Here is a 25854-nt window from a genome sequence, read left to right as displayed (position 1 = left end):
CCCAGTTACAGCTCGGAGATGGAAACAGACAGAGAAAATATGACCGCTAGCAAGAAAATTTAAAGTCAATGGAGAATCATAAAAATATATATTATAATGGCAGAGTAGAGTAGATGTTTGAGAAATGTACAAGACTCTGAAGAGTTCTTGAGTGATGATGTTGAACAAGAGTTCTTCAGGCTGTCAGATAGCCCCGAAAACACAATTGGATATCTGACTTATATTTCAGTAGTAAGTTTCATCAGCAGCTAAGCCATGTTGCACAGATTTTTAAGGCATAGTAAAAAAAATTTAAAACTCTGTGGCATGAGCATGACAGATCTGAAAATCACCTACAGCTGCATTCAGTCCTTATTCAGTCAAATTGCCTGAGAGTAAAGCAAGATCTATTTGTGACTTTACAGTATTTACCTGCATTACGAAAAACTGCAAAGATGGACCTGAATGGATTGTAGAGAAACTTATGCAATATTTAAATTTGAATATTATGTTTAGCAGTGGCATCATCAGTATTTACTTTATTTTTTTTTCTTTGAATAATCAACTCTGTGCTAGGATTAAATGAACAATCTCTACTTACTTCATTATCTGCTTGACAGAAAAAAAGTCTTTGTACATAACATAATAAATACATTGAAAAACCAAGGGGATACACCGCAGAAATCCCATTTGGTGGAAGACACTAAAATGTTTCAGACCAAATTATATATTTTTTAGAATACTCACTGGAACATTTTGAAAAATGCAGCCTGTAATTTTGAGCATAATTGCTCAATGAACAAAAATATCTCAGGTTAATCTCTTTATCTCGTCGCCATGCTTCTCTCCACCACTGTTCCCTTCCTTTATAACCATCACTAAGCTACTGAACTTGTGTTGCTTTTCATTATTTTCTAGCCCTGTTAGGATGGCAAAAGCCACTGACGTACAAGAAACAATTTCCACAAAGGCCTTTGAAATGGATCCACTCTAAGTGGTGTTTTTCCCTCACTTGCTGATGCATATTAAGTCTGTCATGAGTCCAGATGAGGTTCTTCTTTCTGATCTGAACTTGTCAAAGGGAATAAAGCTGCTACAGGACAAAGAAAGGCATGGAAAATAAAACTAGGGGAGGGGATGGTTGATTATAGCATGATGGACAACTTCAATATTTTATCACAACAATCATGCATGGACACGCAAACACGGACAGCGGCCTAAGCGCATCCACCCACGGGTTTTATGTAGCCATGTGTAAAAATACAAGAGCCACACCACCGCAGTCTCTTTGAATTAACTTTCAGAGGGAGAAACAGAGGATGGTAATGGTTGAAAAAGCACATCATGTTCACTTAATTTTTTTCTGATGGGGGGCCAGAGAGCACTAAGGACAGGAGAGCAGCAGTGAAAAAAAAAAAAGAAGCAAAGAATCATCTAAAGCAAGGCTGCCCACATGTACATCATCTCAAAACAAATGATGATTCTTCGGTGGCCAAGCAGCAAGACAAGTCGAAACAAAAATGGAGCTTTACAGTCCCCTACAACAGATTCTAAGCATATTACTCATGGCTGTTTGGATATTGTCCTAGTCTTTACAGCATTCATGCAGAATTGATTAAATCCATGCATCCTCCGTGAATCAGTGAGCGATCTCACTGAGCTTGCTGCAGTTACAAACCCGACTACAGTGATTTTGAAGGCTCAGGTTCTGTTCCTCCTCCTCGCAGTAGAATATCTCAGTTTCTCTATCATTAGCAGTTTAAGCCACAGCAACAACAAACCTCTTTGTGACATCGCCGAAGCCTTTTTTTTATTTTTATCCTGCTGCAGCCACAGTTGCAGTAATCGCATGAATTCACCCCCATTGCTTTGGATTATGCCTTTTATTATAGAAATAACGTTCAACGTTAACAGTAGAGGCTATTCCTGGCACAACTATCTTATTTGCATCTTTATACCACTGCAAGAAATATGCTAATATTTTTCCCCTCTTTTTTTTTCTTCTTTCCCTCTGTGGTAGAGCGCCCAATCGCTAGCTTCACAAGGTTATGATGCTTCAGTGGCCCGGCGACTGTGAACTGTCACAAGCAATCACTTATGATGGAGCCCTTGTTTCTGTACAGACATGCTGCTTTGGCAGGGGCTTAGCCAGCGACTGGCTCTCTCGAAACAGGCCAGAAACGTGCAGATCAATCTGCTCAGCCAGCAGATGGAGAGCTGCAAGCTGGAAGCCCCCATCGCACTGTGATCCAATATTTACAAGTTGAAGAACTACATCGTGACACTCCCAGTTGGTGCTTTGTATTCATCACAACACAGCCGCTTCAGTTTTGGCTGCCTTTAGCACAGAAAGCACACAGCACAAAAAGGCAAAGAAAATCGATAGGCTGATGATGTATAGGCCAAAAAGATTAGAATGTGTGTTTTGTTTTTTTGTTTTTTGGGGCGGGGGGATGTTTGGAAGAAATAGCAAAAGAAAAAAAGCTGCCCGACCTTGGTTAGGACAATGTGGTCTGCAGCCTCCCACTGAGGAAGACAATATAAAAATTCCTCTTTTTTTCTTTAGGGCTCAGTGAAGTCAGAGCAATGCAGTAACCTCTAATGAAGCACAATGTGCATGTGTTATTCTGACTCAAGTAAAGGATTACTGATTCAGTGATTACGGGTATTGTAGTGGAGTTTAGCATGGGCCCAGTGGGACTGGAGAACAGTACATGTTAGTAACTACCAGATGTGAGATTCGTGGAGGGTGACAATCTCGAGTAAAAGTATCACAGTTTCAAAGTATCACAGTTTTTAAACAAAAAATTAAAACAGTGTTGTATATTATAATCTATTTGCTTTCACCTAAAGAAACAAACAAACAACAAGTACTCCTTTGGCTGCAAAAATACATTACCACCCTGAGAATAATATCTACAACAGTCATCCATCGTCTATACCAGCTTATCCTTGCAGGGATTCAGGGGGCCTGGTGTCTAACTCCAGTGGTCATCGGGTGAGACGAGGGGTACACCCTGGACAGGTCACCAGTCCATCACAGGGCAATATTTAAAAGTTATTTTAATTTTGATATATACAAACTGGAGAAAAATAATAGAAAACTCATGACATCTTGTTGTTTTCAATGGCTTATTGTTCACAATATTATACAATTGAATTTCTCGTAAACATGCGCAAAACACAGTAGCCTTCATTCAGGCAGCACACATGCAGTGGAAAACCATGACCGATTGAAAAACATTGTCTGTTCTGATGAGCTTTGGTTCAAACTACAACATTCAGATGCTAGGGTTTAGATGAGTATTGTTCCTGAACATGTGCAGCGCCTTTACGATAGTGTACATATTTACCTGTGGCTACATACCGTAGGACAATACACTTTGTCACAACCCTCAGCCCCCAACAGAGCACCTATGGGATCTGGTGGAACGGAAAATTCATATAATATCACAAATGTGCAGCCAAAAACTCTGGGGTAACTTTACATTAAGTCAACATGGATCTCTGAATGTGTCTGACACTTTTCTGGACATGTCCCACTACAAAATGAGGCATTTCTAAAAGGAAAAGAGGACAAACCAAATACTAGCAAAGGTGTAGTTAGTAATGTGACCAGTAAATATATATCCACATATACAGGGTGAAGTGGGGCACAAACAGAAATAATAGTAAGTACAGGCAGTAATGGGTAAAAAAAAAAAAAAAGGGCAAACACACTAACTGGAAAGAGTCAGGTTTTTAAAAAATGCTTGTCTTTCACTCTTTTTGTACATTAGTGCCATTTCAAACCTGGAGGCTAAATGACATATTGAAATAAGAAATATTCTCGGTCGCAAGAACACAACCCACTGTGCTTGAGAGGTTTTGCTCAGTGAGAAAGCAAAATGGAAAGCAGCCGTCACACACATTCGGACAGCTGGCGTGAGATGAATAGTTTAAAAAAAGCTGCTTGGCCCTCTGTTCGCTTCACTTTAAATGCACAACAAGTGGCGTTTGTTCCTTATCAGAAGCAGCTTTTTCTTTTCACAGAGAACACCAGCAAACCTGTTTAATTCACTGCAAAGATTTTGTGTCTCTCCAACTGTGTGGCCCCCCACCAGTGTGTGTTGCTGCTTTTTCATATACTCTGCCTGCTGCTTTTCTTCATCACAGGTCTGTGTTGATATCATCTTCAATAAGGGAACATGGACTTATCCTGTCATTGTTGACTTATAGTTCAGAACCCACCTCGTTATTTGAACAGCAGTGTGCAGATGGGCAGAGCAAATATGGGCTGTCATGTTACATCATGTCTGCTGGCAAAAAAGGGAACTTGATGTACACTTGGTGTAACGCAATTGCAACAAAGCTCAAAAATCCAAGATTTTTCAGCATATCATACCTAAGTTTGCTAACTTCAGTTTTTTATGGTAACATCAGGTATTGAAATGAGGCTCAAATGCCTTTAGACACTGTTTGTCCAGAGCTCTTTTTTTAATTAGCGCAGTGTATTTTTAATTATCTTAAAATGAGCCAATTTATATCATACAGTGTTTGCCAAACTTATTGGCACCCTGATGTAAATGTGCAAACAGCCTGACTTAAAATTTAGTAAAAATTCAACCTTGCATTTGAGACCAATAGGTGGGAAAACGTCACACATTAAGAAATAATTGCTCCTAGCTTAAACACAATCATTAGTGGTGATTTGTACCACAAAGTCATTGTGGTACAACTGTTGGTATAATTAATAATTCCTTAAAAAATGCAACTAAAACCATTTTTTATTTATTTTAATATTTTTTGTATATTGATTAGAGTTTCTGGGCCCTTAAAATAAGTAATCCACATTCTTCTGCTTCTGTTGGATATACATAGAGGCTAAATTCTCTTAGCACCTGGCCAGATGACCCATATTTATGTTTTCAGCACAAGGCAGGTAAAACAATCTCCAAATTCGGTGGCTCCAAGATGGTTCAGACAGAATCAACAGACCAACCTATCAGCAAGGACTGAGTTCATCAAAAACCAACACAACCGGAGTTTTCCACTGACACTTTGAAATGCTTTAGGGTTCTTGATAAGACTAATAATGAGCTGAAGTGAACACCCCTGGGTTTGTTGTAAAACAATGAACAATAATATGGAAAGCACATCCTGTTTTCTGCGCGGTGGTGTATCTGTGATGCTGTGGGCCAGGACGTTGTTAATGGCCTCCGCCAGTAAATTTTAATCACTGAACAATATACTTATACAGAAATCAGACTCAAGATTAACCTTCTTCCATGGTAATCCTGAGACTAAGAAATAAAAGGTAAATGGGATGTATGTGATGTATACCATTTTATCTTTATTATCTAATAATTTTACCACTAGGGTTTTTGTTCAAAGCAATTACTGTACTTCTTAAAATTTAATATGTTTTTTTTTCCCTTGACTGAATAATTATACTAAAATTGACATTTTAATTGGTCAACATTTTCAAGTGTGACTGTATGCTGTTACAACAAAAGAGGAATTTAGTTTTAGTTTTTCAAAACATCTTTGCCAATGCTGTTGATAATTTTGCCATGTAACTGCAGTGGAGCAAAAATAAACAGCAGTCCAATCTTGATCAATGTCGGGTTCCCAGGACATTTCACATTAATTATTACTTCTTAATCCTGTTTAATCTCACTTGAAATTCTGTGACATTTCATTCAGAAAACTGAGCAGGAAGGGGATCAATGGGGACTACAAGAACTCCTGCTTTACTGGCATGCCTACATAAATCTTTAAAATTAAAAGATATGATGATGTTAACTGATCTTTAAAATCAATAATTTCTCACTATACTGCTTTTCAGTCATACTTGATAGCTGCTGAAAATGGCGAAATGCCCTGAGTTTGTAAGAGATGCACAGAGAATTTGAGCCAAGTACAACAGCAAGAGAGGAATAAATGTTGCACCAAACAACATCTGCCAGTATTGCAGGGTCCAAGACAAATAACTCTCCGACAGCAGCACTTCTCCTTAGGTTGGGTTCAAGAGGATCTTTGATATTCTGATTAAATATTAATTGTGTTGGATCTGCCTGGCAGTGTGTGCTGTGTTTAGTATTTTGAATCTCATTACTGCCTCTGTTATGTGCCTAAAATTAAAAAAAATAATAATTTAGAAGAAATGCAGCAGAGGGCATCTCATGGCCAGTAAATTAGGTCAGAAATATTGTTTTCTTTGGAGGCTTGGTCCTTGGGGTATCTCTGTGGAGCTCAAAGAAAAAAAAAACTTTCTCTCATGTGACCATATAAACATGTAAGAATGATTGAAAAACTTATAGCTAATTTTGAATTGGATATTCATTTCCTATTTACCTAAAACTATGTGAGATGTGAGGCTTTGCTATAAATGTAGTTGCAAAGATGCTTATATGCCTGGTTGTTCATCCTGCTTGTCTGTGTTCCCCTGTGGTCAGGGGCGGTCTGGCATACGGGACTACCGGGAATTCTCCGGTGAGCCGATGGGTTAGTGAGCCGGCAGTTTAGCCTGTGGAGAAGCTGTCGAGCTCATGCAGTAGTCACGCACCATGCTCTTGTTTTGTGGCGCCACTATACCTTAAACTATGCCAAATCAAATACCTTCTCTACCTCTCCTCCGCTCCATTCAAGCTCGTCATAGATCAGCTAAGTGTGCGGCAGCGGAGTGGACCTGTAAAACACACGAATGAGTGCTTCAGAGCCAGTCGGCTGACAACAAAGAGAGGAGATTAGAAAAAATCGCTCCACGAAGCCCGGCCTGCAAAAAACAAATTTGTCCCAACTAGTGCCACGTAAATTAAATCTACCTGTTTGTCTCGCGCATCCAGCTCAGAGATGCACAGTGCAGTGGCTCTGGCTCATCATGCAGGGCCAATGTTGTAGGGGGTCTTGAGCAGAATGTGATTTAGGGAGACCTCTTAAAGAAACATCATCAATGCTAGTTTCAATTGGCCAAGCTTAAAAGCAGACAGTCATAATTGGTTATTATTTACAGAGATGTGATTGTGAACAAAGTGAGCTCAAGCCACAAGAAACTGGTAGCACCAGATTGTAGCTATGGTAACATAATTGTCAAAATATATTGTGAATATTCTTTGCACTTTTGCAAAGTAACCTGGCCAATTAAATCTTAAATGAACGTGTTTAATTCAAACAATTACTGTACATATACAACTTCCGCAACCAAAATTCATGGTTTTGCAAATTTAGCAGAGGTTTTCACAATCTGAATTTGTATCGGAAAAAACATCCTCCACTTATCTGATCTTTTGCTATCTGAACACTGTTGTCAGTGATGTGCTGACATTGTGCTCCTCTCTCAGGCTGTGCAGCTCCCAGAGCTTGTAACCTCGTCCCAGCTCACTACTGTACCACTCATTTGACTGAGACCCATATCAAGCCACCTCTAGAGGCCTCTGAGATCGCCTGGCCTGCTGTCCTCAAAATCGTTCCATCACTGTGCTGTTCATTACAGACAAATAGTGTGCAATTTGTTAGATCTAATCTGAAAAGATAAATATGAAGGTAAATAAATGATAAAAATTCTTCTTTTGGCAATGAAGTGGCACATTTTAACTGTATTGATTTATTTATTGGGTCATTTATGTATTTCCTCTTTTATTTTTAATTCTGTCAGTTTTGGTCCTCCGTATCTCAAGTGTTTTTTGTTAAAAAGACTCGTCATTTCAAAGCCGTTTTATGTCAAATCTCTCCTCAAGTTAAGCTCTTTAATGGAAAACAAAATATTAAAAGGAGTGTAAAGATTTTTAATGTAGATTAAAAGTTACTATTTGCACATAAACCAGAGTAAATTATTTATTTTCATAAAATTGAATTAATAAAATTAATATTTAAGAATAAACTGAAATAAATTTTATTCTATTTTACATTTTAATCAACTACTGTGACTACAATATTTTGGATTTCAAAGGTAATAATCAGAGACTTTCCCTCAAGAAAAATACATTTGAACGCGTGAAGCGTGAAGGACATTTGAGAGCGTATTGATATATTTAATAGAATTTGATAGTATTTGCAAGAGAGCTTAATGGTGTATGTCTGAGAAATGGAAATCATAGTGGTGTTTGTGAGAGGGCTTGGTTGTCTTTCTGCAAGTGAGTGGTTGTGTTTGTGTGAGAGTACATGTAGGCATGTAAGCGCAATAGTAAGTTTTGCCTCGTGGGGTCTCTCATGCGTCTGCATCATAGCCACACACAAACCTCCATCTGTGCCTCCAACACAGCTGCACTGTGATGGCATGTCCCTGCACAACCCCCCATTGCCTGGAGAAATCTCTCTCTTAAACACAGTCGTGCACTCACGCTAACACACTCTCTGAGCAGCTTAAAAGAAAAAAATTATATTCTCCTTCTTTCTCTCACTTACCCCAGTCCCTTTCTCAGCCCTCACACTACTCGGTTTACCTCTTTTCTTTCCCCACGTTTACTCTCATCACACCTTTCAAGCTGAGCTATGCAGCCTCCAAGAACCAACACTGTGGCATTCTTACAATCACCTGAGGAGCCTCTTCAGACGACAGCCTGTCCCTGTCAGTGCTTGCAGGTCATGCGCTGCAAAAACATGCCTCCTTGTCACTTCGTTTACAATCTCTTCCCACAGGAGCAAAACAACAGCATCTCCAAAAGCTACACATAACAATGCACGCAAAGATTTGGTAAGCACCCCTATTGTCTGTGCTTCGCAACATATGCCATTTACCACCTGTGCTCTGTCCAAGTGTGAGCTGCCACATCCCCTTCAAGAATCTGTTGGTGTTTCTGGGCAGTATGAGGAGAACCACCTCGCTAAATGGGGCACAAATGTTGAAACAAATCATGACTGCAAGGCCTCTGAATCTGAACAGATCTAAACAGAAATCAGTTCTTAGCTCTCATCTGTATTCAAAAATCTGCTTTGACTGACTTGAAACTTCAATTTGTCCAGAATTCCTCTTCATGACTAACCTGCGTCACGGTGCAAAACATAAATGCCATGTTTTCTTAGTTTTACTTGCCTCAAACTAAACACTCCACCACATCTGACTAACCAGCTGACCAGTCTCAACAGCTGGCGGTTAAAGAGTGGGTCATTTGGGAGACACAAGTTGAAATGTGGAACTGCTGCAGCATGTTCAGCTTTAAAAGGATATAATTCTTTTCCAGCATTAAAGCATCACCAACATTAGGAATTATTAATTAGCTAAAAATCTGTTTTTTAAATGGGTTTCAACATTTTTAATGCAGTACAGCATTTCATGACGTAAACGTTCACTGGGCTCTCTCCTCTTTTTCCTGGTATTTAATAAATAGAAGTAATTCTAACTGATCTAACACAAAAAATTAAGATTTTGGCCTGTTTGTAAAGCACATGGAAACATTTTCTTCCAACTATTTCGTTCTCTATGAGCTCACAGTGATGTAAAATCTGTGAAATAGAGGGAAGGGAACTACAACTGATAAAGATGTTATGTATTATGTCACATTTTCCGTTTTTGTTGTTTTTGTTTGTTTTCTGTGGAAAAAATAAAACAGCAAAACAAACGTTTCAGTAATGATCTATAGTTATTGTTTTTTTTTTTTATCTCCATTGCTTTTGAATGTATGGAATTATATTCAAGCAGCTCATATGCAGAGGACTATAAAGTCAAGTTTCACAATTATGTTATTCTCTAGTTTAGGACTAATTAAATATATAATATTCTCTCTGTTTCTATGGATGCTTCACTTGTAGCCAAAAGGGCGAATGGGTGAATGAGTGGATGTGGTGTGAAGCGCTTTGGGGTTCTATACAAGTATAGCCTACTTACTATTTCACAATATGAAGCTATTAACAATTGAACAAACTCAACAAACAGTACCAATATCCCAATCTCACATTTCAGTTTTCTCCTATCAATTTTTTAAAATTATTTTCTTCCTTTCATACGTCTTTATCAAGGGAAATTTTAGCACATGTATTACCGTGGCCACAAATATCAAGCTGGCAGCCATAAAATGAGGAAAAACAGCTGACCTGGCAAAGCCCAGAGGTAGTTAAATTTACGTACACCCCTATAGCTCATTGATAAACACATATTATATTTTTTTTATATTTGTTTGAAAGCCAGAGCGATAACTTCCTGGTGTCTCTGATGGATCATAGCCAACTAACTACACATGCATTATCTGTTACATTCATTCTGGTTTCTTCAGTTCAATAAAAACCCAAAGTGTTGGAATGGGACAGCCTTCGCTAGATCAGCGAGAAAAGGTGGACGGACACAGCAGCCAAGGAAGCATGTGATCTTGCCAGAGTTTAAGGACCTCAAGGATTCAATAAAATAGGATAGGCAGATGTAAAAAGGCTGGCAAAGGGGACACAGACCATTAGCTTAATGACAGAATGAGGAATGAGGAGCAGTGAGATAAGATTCAAAAGCCAAGGAGTGCAAAATTGTCTTTTAACAAGAATCAAGGTAAGTAATTTCATAAATAGCACAGCAAGAGATGTGCAGAGGATTGATGTTTTTTTGTCTCACGTAAAGGAAGCAAAGAAGAAGGGTAAACAGGTAAGAATGGATGACAGTGTCATTAAGTTGGTGAAGCCATGACTATCAGCAACATTAATGCTGTCTGCTCTGCTTTTCCTCAAACGTGGACCCTTTGCTTTGAAGCACTTTTGAGTTCTCTGTGAGCACACCTGACTTGTAGCCTCAGCAGCTATTATAGAGCCCGAGCTGGTAATTACACATTTCACAATTTCTCATGTTACTTCAAAGCAACAACAGTCTTGTCACCAAAGGACACACCATGCCGCTGTGGTACAAAGCAGAGCCTCGGGGATTTTTGAAGCCACGCATTGTTGCTTTAAAAGTCACTAATTTCATTAATAGCACACGGCTTTAAAGTTGCTTAAAAGAAATTGAAACGACAGAAAACCAAGCTTTTATTAAAGGCAAGGATTGTCAAGTTTCATTTTTAGAAGCCAAATACAATTTATTTGATTTTGAGTGCATTTGAATGTAGTAAAGTCTTATGGTTCTTAGAATTAACAACTTAAAAGATGCAAAAATAAATTGTTATTCCGTCAAACATAAATAAAAGGCACCCTTTTCAAAACATTTACAAAGCATACAGCAGGCGTTTGCTACTGCTGACAAAGGTCTGAGTCATTCACAGGAGCCAAATCAAACCAAAGGAACTTTGGATGTCCGGTAAATTAACGTGACAGTTTGCAGAACAAACAAAACAAAAAACACCTGACAAATGTAAAACTCCGAGCACAGGCGGTCCTCTCTCACTAAAACGTACAGACCCAAAGGTCTGTAAGTCAGCAGATAAGTGATATTTAATAACCTTTATCTATTTTTTGCTCCCCATATTGGTAGAGAAAATGTATAATCCTTGTGGACTATTGTGAGCTCAACATGAGCTGTCTTCAGTTTGCGGTCTCAGCTAACAAGAATGTCAAGGCACCTTCTTGACAAACACCACAGATTGCACAAATTACATCAAAAGGTATAGACTTGTCACTGAATATATTGAGGCCACTTACAGGTAAAGTGAATAACACTGATTACATTTCCATCATGACACCTGTCACTGAGTGGGATATACATAATATACCTTCACACATAAATTATGTTGAATGATAGTCTTAATAAGTCCTAATAAGGTTCCACAAGACATAGGATTACATTTATGTGAATGACCATCCTTATGACATTTGAAAGGTTAAAGCATGTATGTAACTTTTAAAAATATATGTTTTTCCAATACTTGTTAAAACTGTCACCATGCTGAGACAGTATAATATTAGACAGATAGTTTGTGAAAAGATTGAGCTCCTCCACCTTCCCTCTGAGCTGCTATTGCTGTCTGAAGAAAAGCACCACTCCCGACCTAAAAACATCCACTCAGAGCTAGGAGGAAGGTCTTAGCGCAGTCAATCAATGTTGCTCAGAGTGCTAATGACGGAGAAACAACTCAACGTTCCAGAAAATCCGTTTCCCCACAGTCATACAACAATATTCCAGGGAATATTGGGTCCCTAGCCTCAATATTCATGGTAGTGGTAAACTAGCTGTAGAATAGCAGAGAGCAAGAGGAGGGTGTGTGTATGAGAGTGATTGACAGCGCTAAGACCCTCCTCCTGGCTCTGATTGGTTATTACTGACTGAATGGTGTATTTCTGCAGCTAGCACTGAGAGAATGCAGAGGAGCATAATATTTTCACAGATTGTCTGTCTTACATTATATTGTCATGACATAATAATAATTGTACAAAAATGTTAAAATATGTTAAAAAACTTTTTTCTTTTTAAAGTAAAGTTACATACTACAGCCGCAGACACTGATGTTGGATGAGAAGGCCCGAGTTGCAGTTTTCTGTCTAATTAATTTCAACAAATGCTGCTGAACACTTTGGAAACATTGTGTTCCCAATGTTTACAAGCAGGACAATTGAACAAGTGTAAGGTTTCAGGCAAGTTTGACAAAGGCTGAAATTTGATGACTGGATAATTGGGTCAAAAGTGATACAAGGAAGCAACAGCAGTAAACTGGGATAGGCTAATTGATGCACAAGAGGAATAAAGGCTTGTTCACCTGATCCAGTTCAGCAGGCAAGCTGCTGCACCTCAAATGTTGTGATAACGTGTCGAGGTGAACAGCACAGTGCAGTTATTTGAGTATAACCACAGACCCAGTCAGGAAGCTCATGCTAGTCATAATGTTATGCTTGATCACCGTACGCCTTGGCCCAGTTTGAGAACATGCTGTGTTTTAATACAAACTAGATACAGAAATATTAAATAAATGTGAACATTTTTGAAAAATGCAAATACTTCCGTAACTCACTTTATGAAGTGAGTTGATAAAGTGAGATTTAATTTGAACATGGCGTATAATTTAAATTAAATTACACCAGACCAATAATATTTTATTTATTTACTAATTTATTGAAAATGGCTGCACATATTGGCTGTCGAATGCACATCCATCAAGAACAACAAATGATTTGGACAGTGTCGTGCAGGTTCCCTCCCTACTAACAATAAAATTCAGCTCATTAGCTCCTCATTTGCGATGCCCAGGCATGTTGGCTGCAGGTCTTGTCTATTTTGGAATAAAGATGGAAATCCGTCCTGTAAATTCAAGCACATCTCTTGCATGCACTTTCAGTTACATTGAGCAGATTCTGAGACCGTGTAACAAGGTAGTGATTTTGATAGGCTTTTATCGTCTCCTAAGAATTGCACGATCAGAGTGACAATTAAATGTCTCATAAGTATCCAGCTTTTACGTTATGAAACTGTGGTTATGGCACATCGTTCTTTAGTGGCAGCAGTAGATGAATATAGAGAGTCCACAATCGGCACAGATGAATGTCCGTATCAAGAAGACAGCGAAGACTTTTCTAAGAAAGATGGTTACATTTGGAATTAGATTTCCTCTGTGTTCTGAGATTCTGAGAGGCAGTGATGGGGGTGCAGCTCGTTTCATTTAGCCCTTCAGCATTTAGAACGTCTGTAGATTTGATTTTCATATCTGACTTCTTTAGGTACAAAAAGGAGGTGCCTGCTGTCTGAAGTTTTGTACAAACTAAACTTAAATTCCAACCTACATTAAGGACATTTCATATTGACTTCAACATCTAATGACTAAAAGCAATTTCCTATAATTTGCTCATAATCTACTGCAAGGAAATGTGACTTGTGTGACTCCAATAAATACCATCTACCGATGGGAGGTTTTCTTCCAGCGATCTGTATCTCTCATGTAACATCTGAGTTAACTGGAGCTAGTAAGTGTTTGAAGATAAACCAATGAAAATAACATGCTCCAGAAATAAAATTTGATTAAATTAAATTTTATGTCAGATTCTAAGCATTTTTAGTACAATTTATCGACACAATTCACCAAAATGCTAACAAAAATAAACTAACATGAATGGCTTAAGTGCATAAGAATGAAATTGTTTGTGTCCAGGCACGAAATGAAAGTGAGAAAGTACAAAGGGGTCAGGTTGACCAAGTGGCCAGTGGTAGACAAACCCCCGAGACGTTTATCACATTCCTTGACCTACTCATGAGCAGCTTCTGCTGTGGGCTGGTCACATTGTCCTGCAGAAGATTTTCTATGCCAGTGCATATGTGTTATAAACCAGTGTTAAAGTTACCGGGGATCCTCAAATCGAGGCTTCGAGGGCCGGTGTCCAGCAGCTTTTAGATGTGTCCCTAATCCAACACACTGAATTAAATGGCTGAATTATCTCCTCAGTATGCAGCCAAGTTGTCCAGAATCCAGTTAATGACCTGATTGTTTGACTTGGGTGTGTTGAAGCGGAGAGACATCTAAAAGCAGCAGAACACAAGAGTTGAAGACCACTGACGTATAACCAAATGGTTGCTGAGTGTCGTCGAGGATTTGCACAGATGTTTCATTCCTATGTGTTTTTCTGGAAACACACCTGAGGGAGTGTTTTCTTTTTTTCCAATCTGAAAAGCAGCAGCAAAATCATAAAACACACCTTGAGGCTCACATCAAGTTATTTTGTTTCAAATGCATATGATTTTCCTACAGCTTAACGTAGTCCTTCAACACTGAGGCGGACTATTAGTGAGGGCAGCTAGAAACAATGCCGTTGCTCCTTCGGGGTGAAAATTCCTTTTGCTAAGACTCTGCTTGCCTCTGTTTTTAATTAGATTCTGATATCAGCCCTTTCTCCTATCCTCCCCTTCCCTCTTCAACATGCGTGAAATTGAACGGCATTATCTATTATTTATTCACCCTCTTTTGCTTATTGTTTCTCGTGGATGCCTTCGTTAAGCCACTTGCTGCTCTGCTGCCTGCGATATGATGCTCTGCTTCAACTGCCTCACTGTTCGGGCCCACCTCCTCTGCAGGTCTGAGTCCAACTCATTTGCTGGCGATGGTTGGGGAGCTATGGATTTTTTTCCCCTTTCACCCAATGACAGCACGGTGAGGTGCTATGAGGGCTGAGTGCTAATGAGCTGACTCTGCAATGCCGGGGAAGACGCTCTCCAACAAAGACGGGGGGGGGGGGGGAATCATAGGACAGAGCAGTAGGCGATGCTCCAGCAGACAGGGGAAGTCAAGGGGCCATTATGATCATGCCATGCAGGGGGTTAGAAGGACACAGCTGCTACAGTCAGTCAGATAAAGCTGTGGGCCAACAAAGTTGGCTGTTTCACCAAATGGAGGTCCTTGTTTATGTTTAACAGCAAAGAAAAGTGTTGCACTCATCTCTTGTTTTACGTCTCTGCTTTATTCAAAGAGATATCAGTCAAAAGAAAGCTACACAATAATGTTTTTTTTTCCTTATCAACTTTTATGGTATGATCATAAACATGCAATAAGGAAAAAACAAGAAATAATTTCCCAAAAATTAAGTTAAAGTTTTCTTACTTCAAATTAAATATATGATAAAATTATTGACATTAAACAGTTTTAAAGAGATTTTTTTTTTTTTTTTTGCAGGTCAGATAACTTTAGCAATTAGACAACTTGATTAGCAAGTGAGGTGCTGTCTTGTTTTAGAGGGGCAATATGACTAACCATACAGGGCGTCATGGATCAGGAGTGGCATGACAGCTTAAAAAAATGAATCTGTTCAAGTTGAGACTCCAATTTGACAGTAAACTAAAGAGCTGTTATACTGTTTTTGAATTAATCTGATCAAGATTTGTGCAAAAATATTGGTCAAACTGCTTACACAACACTGAACAGCGATTATTTAAAACCCAGTTTTTTGAGATTGTGCTGTTTGTAAAGACAAAAAAACAGCATTTCCACATTTGATGAGGCATAACCTCAAATTAAGACAATCAAAAAAATAAATAAATATATGTCGGTAAATAAAAAAAAAACTTGAACTGGATTTACACTGATTCTACTGATTGCACTGTTGGGATTCGTGAAACACACGTTTGTGGAAAAACGAAAAAAGGAGATTGTTACTTTTCTTAACATTCCTCTGAACCCAATAATTGTGTATTGTATGTTGAAACTTGAAGGAGGGGCTCGTTCATGCAGGTACTGCCACTGTGACGGAGTGATGTAACCTTACAACATGGAATAAGTGTGCAAAATGATGTGACGTATGCTTTGAATATGTTGTGTTTTACAACAATAAACGCAGTCTATAAATAGATTTTCACGGTGAGAAAATAAAGAGTTGCTATTTCCACTGAGACTTTCTGAATCCAAGAAGAGGTGACAGAAACTTGTCTGCACGCCCGAACTCAGCTGCAATCTCCATAAAGCACCTGAATAATTACTGCTCGTTCTTGGCGGACCCCAGAAGTGCACCGGTCGCTCTGGACGCGACTGACAAGGAAGCGCACTTACATGCATGGGTGACCGAGAAGCTGTTGGACGACTCGAGATTGTCGACGTTGTAGTTGAGGTGGAAGGGCTTCTCGGTGGTGTTCTGGTTGGTGTTGTAGAGTTGGACAGCAAACCTGAACGCGCTGTGCTCCTGCACCGTGGATCGCATGAACAGTCCCCCTTTGGAGAAATTCAAAACCAAGATCAGACAACTCTCACGGTGGCGTGCACAGTTCATCGCCGGCTTTCACCCTCATTCTTTGGTCGCAACGCGAGGAACTCGGCGTGAACAAAGAAACTATTTGTAATTTACAGATGAACTCGTGCATTACTGATCGGTGCGCCGGCCTGGAACTCTTCGGAACTGAGACGACAAAACGTTGCCTGTCCTCATCTGTAACCATTTCTGGTAGTTTTCAGCAAGAGCTGAAGCTTTATTGTAGTTTTAAAACCAGCCGCTTTAAGAATGCAGCACTGGGAAATCAAGTTAGTCCGGCGCCACTGCGGAGAGCTCCGCATTCAGTTCCCAGTATAAAACTGCAATCATGCATTATATTACGCAAACAACAATCAGCAGCTCGCCGAAACGAGCGGGACACTTACCGATGTTAATCTGATTCGGAAATCCGGCTGAGGTCTGGTCAAAGAGCCACAGCAAAAAGAAAACCACGCGTTGTGCCATTTTCTCCGACCTGATCTTTTCAACTCCTTAAAAGGCTCTGTCTAAGCAGATTCATATGTTCGGGATGGATGCCGGGAATAAATGGAAATCCAGTGGGTAGATGGTGGTGGCTGTGCACAGTGCACCAATTCATTCATTGAGGTGCAGCCCAGCTGCAGAACATTTTTCTATTTTTTTTTTTTTGCAACTAAGAAAGAGAGGCAGAGAAAGAGACGGAGAGGGAGGGGTGGTGGGGGAAGATGAAGCTGATCTGAACTCTGATTGGATCCGTCGCGGCAGGCCAGTGCTGGTCAAACTTGATCTGACGTTAAATTTTTTAAAAATAACAATAATTAAATAAATAAATAAAAAATAAAAGAATAAAGCCTCAGCTTGCTAGATTACGACACCACAGGAAGAGCGCTGCACGTGTCAATATTAGTCAATATGACCGAGTCAATAAAAAAACAACAACACCGCAATCTCAGGCTGATTCTGACTTGACTGGCCGCTTCCAGCTGTGACAGCTGCTGCATTGTCAGGATGCACAGAGAGGCGGCGTTTGCTCCTCCAGGAGGAACATGTGCGGTTGTTTTTACACGGAGCGATTCCTCCAGATTACAAAGTTTGGATCACATTGGAGCTCAGAAAACCACGAAGTTAAAGTAAAATCGGTAAAAGTGATCGAGGCAACGCAAAGTGTCCAATCTACGTTCACACAAGTAAACCAAGCATCCAGAACTTTAGAGGAGAGGCGAGGGAGAGAGCGTGGAGCTGTCCGTGGTGCTGAACGCAGGTCTGAAGGCAAGCGAATATTTTATTAACGTGGATCAAAAATATGTTGAATCAAATCAGAAAAGAGACCGTGACTAAAAGATTATTTTCAAAATAGCACGTGTTTTACCACATTTAATTTAATTCTTACTCTATATTAAATAAATCACGTATAATAGATGTTATGTATTAAAATCTTCAAAAGCTTCTGAAGATATAGCACATAGATAAGACTTTAGAAAACCGTATTACAATGTACCATGTTCCCTTTAGTCTGTGACAGAATATCTGTCGATTTTAAATATTCTGTGACATTTTCAATTTTTTTGCAATAAAGGCAAATAACATGTCTTTACATTTTTGTCATCATACAACTAAAATCCCCAAAGTTTTACTTAGGGATCGTAAATGATAGCTTACCTCAGAGTAGTGCATATGTTGTGAAGAAGAGGTAAGGGGTTTTCAATATATTCTCAAAAAAAAAAAAGAAAAGAAAATTGATTTGGGCCCCCAGGGTCAATAGAAACCTCATTTTGTTGTGATTACAGCTTTAATTCAATTGGTCAAGCTAGGATTTAAGAAAAGAACAGAGCCCATCGCTCACAGGTCTGGTAGCTTTATTCAAAATATTGAGAACAGTACAGTTAAAATAATGGAGCCCAAAAGTTTATTGATAAAGATGCTTGTTTATCACGTTGACATTTCAATTCTGAATGACACAAGAGGTAATTTATTTGAAACAGTGTTGTTAATCATCCGAGGAAATGGACTAATTCTGTGACTTAGTCACCAGGCAGCGGAGATTTCCTGACCTAGTCGGGGGTCAGAGTTGGTCAGTTTCTATAAATTAGTACATCTCTGGGGTTTAATATGCTGTGAGATTACATTGATTTTCTTGTCACATTGATATCCGTGTGTCAGAAGTAAATTATATTGGATGCTTGGATATAGAGACCGAAACTATTATGCCGGTGTCGGTGCAGATTGTGTCGATATTTTCACACCATCACACCACACCACTAGTTCAAGTGGGCACACGACGACACCTTTAAAGATGACTCAAAATAAAAGTTAATTCAAAAGACAGGGTATGCTGAGTCCTTATCACGACTGAGGCTAATGAAAAAATAAAAAAGGGAGAAAATGATTCCCCACCAAAGGAATCCACAGAGTTGCGATAAGGCCTCAGCATAATTGATTTTAGATTATGGTGATTGCACTGTAATATTGGTAATTAGGGCATTTTTTGCCACGCCGCATTATAATTGTTATCAGGGCTCAGTCTCTGCAGGAACTCCATCCTCTCAAAAGTGCAAACATTCACAGGTATTATCTACTACATGACAACAAAATATTATGTTATCTGCATTTTGAGCTTTTTAAAAACACAGAAATGGATGTGACATAGACAAAGGTTTAACAAAATGACTGAAGATTGTCATAGGGGATGTTGCCTTTGTGCCTGAAGATGACGACGATTCGCAGCCTGTAGCTCAGAATCTCACCAGCAAGAATTAATCATTTGCTCCCTCTGATCGCCTCCTAACACAACATGATAAAGTCTTCATCTCTGCCTGTTAGGGGGGACATGAATGAAAACGTTTGAGGCTAGTGCAACATTCACAGAAGAAATGACAGTCCCTGCCTCCATTGCTAATCTAGAGGCAACGAGTGCCATTATTTTTAGGCTTGATTCAATGATGATTGCTGGACAATTATTTTGTCATTTTGACATTTGAATCCTACACTTTCTCGTAACCGCAGAGTGATCGTCACAAATGTGGGGTATAATAATGGATTTTTGAGGCAGATTCTGTCGTTCTCCTTAGGGGGCTGAGCATATTTGAAAAGTACAGAACTATAAGTGCCTATAATTACATAAAATACATCACATTAGGAAGCCCTAAAAGGAGCTTAGGAGATGGTAGCAGACTTGTTAGTGCTTGTTAGACACATCTATAAATACCTTCTGTTCACTTACATCTATAGTAATGTTTCTACTTGCTAAATGTACGAAGCAACCTTTAACAGGTTTATTTGTGACATTTACAAGCAGGGCCGGCAGAAACTCCACATATTTTCCAAGAGAATGAGGTTTCTTAATGTCATTGTCATGCTAGAAGGTGAAAATTTGCCCGTTTCTTGAGTCTTTTGCCTTTAACTGGTTTTCTTTAAGCAACACCCTGTGCATGGAGCTGAAACAAAGAGACATGTGCACATATGTCGTCACAGTCTGAAGTTAAATTAGAGGAAACTTCTCTTGTTTTAGGTTACCAAGAATTACCAAAATTATTTCTATGCAGATGGTCCTATTAATGTAGCGTTTTACTTGCATTCAAATGGACTCTGCTTACTAACGTTTGGAAGGCAGTTGCAGTTAACTTTATTTAGGGATATCTGACTAAGTTATTCCATACATACCACACATTTTAGAATTTTAATTTGTAAAGAAAAAAAATATATGTTTGAAAGCCATATATCATTTTTCTTCCACTTTACAGGAGTCAATTAATTTATGTTGAACTTCCACAAAGAAAAAAAAAACACACGAAAATAAATTAAAGATTGACAAAACATGAAAAGGTTCCATGGTTAACTATTAAGGGAAATGACTCGTGGGATGCACCTGCATTATTGTCACACCACAACAAAAGGGATTCTATTTTAAACAGCATCTTTAGGCTTTTATACAAGTAAGCAGTAATGAAGTGCTAACTTTGCATTATAGAAAAAGTGATTTTAAACAAGGTAATTTCCATTTTTCTAAAAAATGTGTTCCAATAGCAACCAGAAGAACCAAAGCCTTGAAACATCTTGCAAAGGGCTTGCAAAAAGAAAAAAGAAAAACAAAAACAAAAAACAGGATTATAAGGATTAGTAAAGAAGATTACAAGAATGTCAGATTAGTGGAAACATACGTTATGAAAACAACTGAGCCGAGACTTCGTAGGTTCGCTCTCAGTTTCTCTACATATAAAAATGACTGCCCAATCAAACAGGTCATCTGATTCACGTTTTTTTGTTTTTGTTTTGTGGGTGGGTATTGGGTGGGGAGTTCAGTTTATTTATTGGGTGTCTCACACTTGCTCCTGTGTCACACATCTTTACAAGGGCATCTGTGTGGGGGAGATGTGCATCTGTAGGACATTTTTTGTATTTTTTATTTTTTTGAATCTCTGCAAGCTTCTCGCTGTCAAGTCAAAAGAAGCAGCTGGCAATTCCATGTGAACTGGAGACATCACATGGCTGTGAACATCCTGCCTAGGACAGTGCTGGGAGGCAGCTCAGTGGGCGCTGCAGTACATGAGGATGTGACCATTAGAAGTGGGAGAAAAAGCTGTTGTTTTGTCCAGGCAAAAATATTTGTTGTTGCAAATTGACAAAATCTCCTTTTTTTTCTTATTGTAATAAGAAAACAAGAGACATAAACAGTTTTTGTCTGTGATCAAAATAAGGCAACATGTAGCTGCATGGCAGACAGGTGAAGCAGACTTTTCCCACCAAAAACGACTCACTGTGGTACATCTGCTCTAACCCTTTTCGTGTTTAACCACACTTTTGGCAAGTGCTTTGCAAACACCGAACCAGGTGTTTAAGTTAATTTTTTTTCCCATCAAGTGCAGATTACCTCAGAGTTTTGAATTAATAAGCTGAAATGCATGATGACAGTACTGACAGGAGGGATAATTTCCTCTGAAAACGGCTTTTTCATTTCAGTGAAAACTTCTTTCAAGCAAAGCTTTAAGAGCTTAACATCTGGCAAATTTGATATTTATCAGTTTTGTACTCTTTGATCTACCCACGTCACGTCATATTTCAATTCCCTTTCGCTCATGTAGGACTTGACTCACCTTTCAGTCCCGTTTTTCTCGCCCTTTAGACTACTGCCTCCCATTAATCCTGTCCTGTTGAGGAACTAATTTCAGTAATCATAGAAATTGGTTCCTCTGGTGAAAGACACGTAATGAGAGGGGCTGAATTAGCATTGTAGGAAGGATGCGGTTAAACAAGCATTATGCAGCTCAAACTCAATGATATTTGGAGAGCGCTTCCAAGAGCCCATCAGTCTCAGCTAGATGTTGGAGGCTGATAAGAGAGTCCGCTCTCCAGGAGCTCTTCTTTATTCTGTCAGCGCCTTATTCAGTGAGAGAAACTGTGGGTAGGCAGAGAGGTCTAGGGAGATAGAGACGCACTTAGCATTGTGACAGAGATGCAGCGTTGTAAAGAAACAATGGATCGAGCTGAGCAGAAGATGTAAGAAATTGCAGAATACGAAAGTATTATTTTATTGACAGAGCGACAGGACATTCTGATAGAGAATATGAATTATACACTCCAATTCAAGTGGCTAATATTCACTGTCTGCATGCTAATGAACACACGGCTCGTACGCTTTTGTTGATATAAACTATCATTACCTGGGTTACACAGACCTGATTTTATCAGCTACTGAGATTGACAGGCTTAATCCCAGAACCACAGTACTGCAGCAGTAAACTCGCTGGGCAGCAGGAATCGTCACCACGTCACATCAAAGCTCTGACATTGCAGAACAGCTCCCCATCCTCCTCCTCCTCCTCCCATCTCAAACACAAATATGTACAAAACGAAACATGTTTAAACACTATTACACATATTTACAATGTTTGTGTCTGTAGAAGATGAATAACCGCCCCCTGTATGTGCAAATAGGCACATGTACTCAGAGGATTGAAACCTTTATGGAGAACATCAACTTGAAAAATACAATGGGGTCAATGTAGTGTCACCGTTCGACAAATTAAATACAGGCAGAAAACATATCCTACACATAATTCAAAGTGTTTTAATATAGGGTTCCACAAATCTGCTCATTTTAAAAACAATCAAAACATATCTATCGTTATAGAAGAGGCAACTGACTGCTCACTGATTTTAGCAACATCTATATTAAACACTAATGAACCCTATCATTACAATAATGAACCTTGTGGCTAAAACTAATTAGTGCAGTAAACAATCAAATAAGTCATTGAGTAACTTTTGAGACAGTGGCTTATTTGAGTTTTGAACTGCACTTTTCTTGCTTCTTGCAGCAAACGGTTGTGCTGCAGTTCATCTTAACTTGAACATGAACAAAATGACTGTATTGGTATGAACTGCTGAACAAGCACAGACTCAGAACTACAGCATCCATGTTTAAACCGATATCTCTTTTATTTTGTAGTGTTACAGATAAATCTAAAAACAGAAATATTAAAACAGCTGGTACAGTCATGCCAAAGAACAACTCCTGTGACCGAGTCAACTTAGTACGATAACTGGGACTGAACAATTTGGCTATTGATAATCGAGTGGTGCTCCAACTTGGGCACCACCCACCAGTTTTATTAATAATTGCATTAAAGCAGTTGCTGTCATTACTCAAAGCCAAATCTTGACTCCTACATCACAACAACACTTTCTAATCATACACACATATATAGATTACATTAATTAATGTCTTGTGATTAAATTAATACTCTAATTTAACATCGGTTTTACATTATTGAGGTAAAACTGAGCAAACTTTATTTGAAAACATATTTTTATATGTTGAATACTATAAGGCGAAAAACTACCCTCATAAACATCGATTTAGTTTGTTAGTTTGACCTGATTGGCCAATCAGGTCTAACTTTAGGTCTCTTTATTCATACTAAATTTGGACAGACTTCATCAAAAAGGAAGAATTTAAGCCTAGTAGACGGAAGTCTGCTTCACTGCCAAAAACTGGGAGCTGGTTCAAGGGAAAAGGAGTCTGACAACTAAAAGACGCGCCTCCTTTTTAGAAACTCCAGAAACCACCAGCAAACCTGTCATCTGAGAGCAAAGTTATTACTTTGCTCAAATGAAATCTGATCTGTAAAAAGAGATGGATCTTTATTATACAAAACGTTAAATGTAAAGGAGAGACTTTTAAATTGTTTCCTGGATTTAACAGGGCGGCAGTGAGCAGAAGGCTTTTACGTAATTGTTTGGGCTTCCTCATATTCTGGAATTACAATAGTGAAGAGCTAACAAATTATAGATTTTTCCACATTTGTTTAAGCTAAATAAGAACACTGGCAGGCCGATGTTTGTGGTCATGCAGTGTTTTCTAGGAGTAAAACCTAAAAATTATACATTGCCCTTGGGCATATACTGTAGATGTCTGGAGATGGGGCTGAGTCTAAAGGAGGATGTAAAGTATATTTTTCCAACCTACCATATTGCACAAAGCAAAGGGTAAAAGAAAAACCTAAAGTTAAATAGGTTTTTAACTTTAGGTTTAGGCACCAGAATGGCATATAGAAGTAGAAAAAAAAGCACAATATGTTGTTGATTTGGGTCAGATTCCTATGACCCAGTCCTTTCAAAACTAAAAAAAGAGTGGCAAAGGTTGAGCAAGTTACATTGCCAAAGGAAAAAAGAGTTGAAAACTAAAAACAATTCTTCAGCAGCAACAGAAACGGGGACAACGGCTTCGATTCCTTTCCTGCTATATCTAACAAATAGGAAATCAGCTTTTTCTATTCATTGTGAATGATTAATTGAGAGGTAAACTGGAGAAAAAAAAGGTAAGGAAAATAACCTGTAATAGTTTGTGATATTTTTAAGTAAGTACAAAAGCGCCTTCTGTGACATGTTACACTAATTGTAATTTCAGCTATTATGCCCATTACCACAAGTCTGCTAATCTGAACAAGAATTAGTTCAATTATCATATTTGTTGATAGCTTTTATTCTAAGAGTAAATGTTGAAAATTAGATAATTCAGACCGATGAACTTTAACTTTAATGAGGTTTTGTGTAGGCTAAACAGTGAGCATGAGAACTGCATGCAAATCATAATAATAACCGGAGGCAAAAATATAAAAGCAAGTGAAATATTTATCTTTAAATAACAGACGTACATGTTTTCAGGCACACGATATTAGCTTAATGGCACTCAATCATGTTTCCATTTCCAACAAACAAGAATCCATAAACACAGAATTCAAGGTCAAGCTTTTTAAGGAAGCAACCCACTGAAGCTTGAAGCGCATAATAAATGGCAAACATTCTCTAGTCTGTGTTGTACCTCTTGAACGGGAAAATTTAATGAAACATTAATTTACTGAGGTAATTAATATTGCATGTCATTTAATGACTGGGGGAGAGGTGCAGAGGAGAGGAAAGTGGTCAGAAGGTAGTAAATATTTTTTTGTTAATATTCTGCTGCTTCATCTGCCCCAAAGCCTCGGCTGTTTGTTGATCCCACACACACTGCAATGCTTCCCTTGTTCTATTGTTAGCTGATTCTGCCATACCTGCAATTAAATTTCCAAAGTCGGTGGAGCGTAGCTAATTACTGCCAAGCAAATGGTCCGATTTTTTTTTTTAATGCAAATAGTGCCTCAGTGTGCTTTAATAGTTTAGGAGGCCATAATACAGGGAACTAGGGGAAGCACACACTGTCAATCAATATGAGATAGGATTAGTAATACAATGTAATGTCAGCTTCTTCTTTGGCACTCATTTGACAGATGAAACTGTAATCAAGCCAATGCACTGCACACAAGGGGACAGGTCAAAATGACATAACTACTTTTTTTGTTTTTATCTGAATAAGAAAATAACTCAAATGCAGCATTTCTCACTGACAATTCAGAAAAGTGCCAAAACTGGGCACAAAAAAAAAAAAAACTGAAGCACTTTTTAAAAATCACCTCCTCTCCCTGAAAATATGAATTTTAATATAAAATTCCCTCAATTTTGAGACACATTTGACTGTTTTCATGTGGTGTGCTGTCAGCGGCTGTGGTGGGTGGTATTGGAAATAAGAAGCAGTGCTCACTTTGGCATACAAGTGCTGCTATAATTAGAATGTCTGCAAGGCCTATAAACATCACCTGTGGGGCAACAAGGCCTTCAAAACTACCTCTGTGTGGTGTGACTCTGCAGTGGCCGAGCTACAGCTGCAGGCCAGGTCCAAAAAGGTTAAAATGTTTTATGAAAAACAAATTGTAGAAACATACAGCAGCATTTTCTAAATGGTTGAAATTCTTCCTTAAAAAAAAAAAAAAAAGCATGCAGTGTCTTGCAAAAGTGCCCACATACCTTAAACTTTTC

At 38.7% G+C, this 25854-nt stretch overlaps 1 protein-coding gene across 4 annotated transcripts in view; it reads right to left on the bottom strand.

Moving 5' to 3' along the window:
• The window catches only part of gria3b (glutamate receptor, ionotropic, AMPA 3b), a 112169-nt gene extending 94758 nt beyond the window's left edge, over window positions 1-17411 (bottom strand). For 2 of the 4 annotated variants that reach the window (XM_028008727.1, XM_028008726.1), the window contains exons 1-2: window positions 16911-17398; window positions 16329-16487 (exon numbers count right to left, since the gene is read on the bottom strand). In XM_028008727.1, the coding sequence (XP_027864528.1) occupies window positions 16329-16487; window positions 16911-16989 (238 nt within the window). In that variant the 5' untranslated portion in view covers window positions 16990-17398. Of the gene's footprint in view, window positions 1-16328; window positions 16488-16910 lie in introns of all 4 variants that reach the window. The other 2 variants (XM_028008730.1, XM_028008728.1) reach the window with 2 other exon arrangements.
• Between the last annotated feature and the right edge of the window lie 8443 nt (window positions 17412-25854).

The sequence above is a fragment of the Xiphophorus couchianus genome, chromosome 23 (assembly GCF_001444195.1).
Source record: "Xiphophorus couchianus chromosome 23, X_couchianus-1.0, whole genome shotgun sequence".
NCBI classification, from domain to species: Eukaryota; Metazoa; Chordata; class Actinopteri; order Cyprinodontiformes; family Poeciliidae; genus Xiphophorus; species Xiphophorus couchianus.
This window is presented reverse-complemented; position numbering and strand designations above follow the sequence as displayed.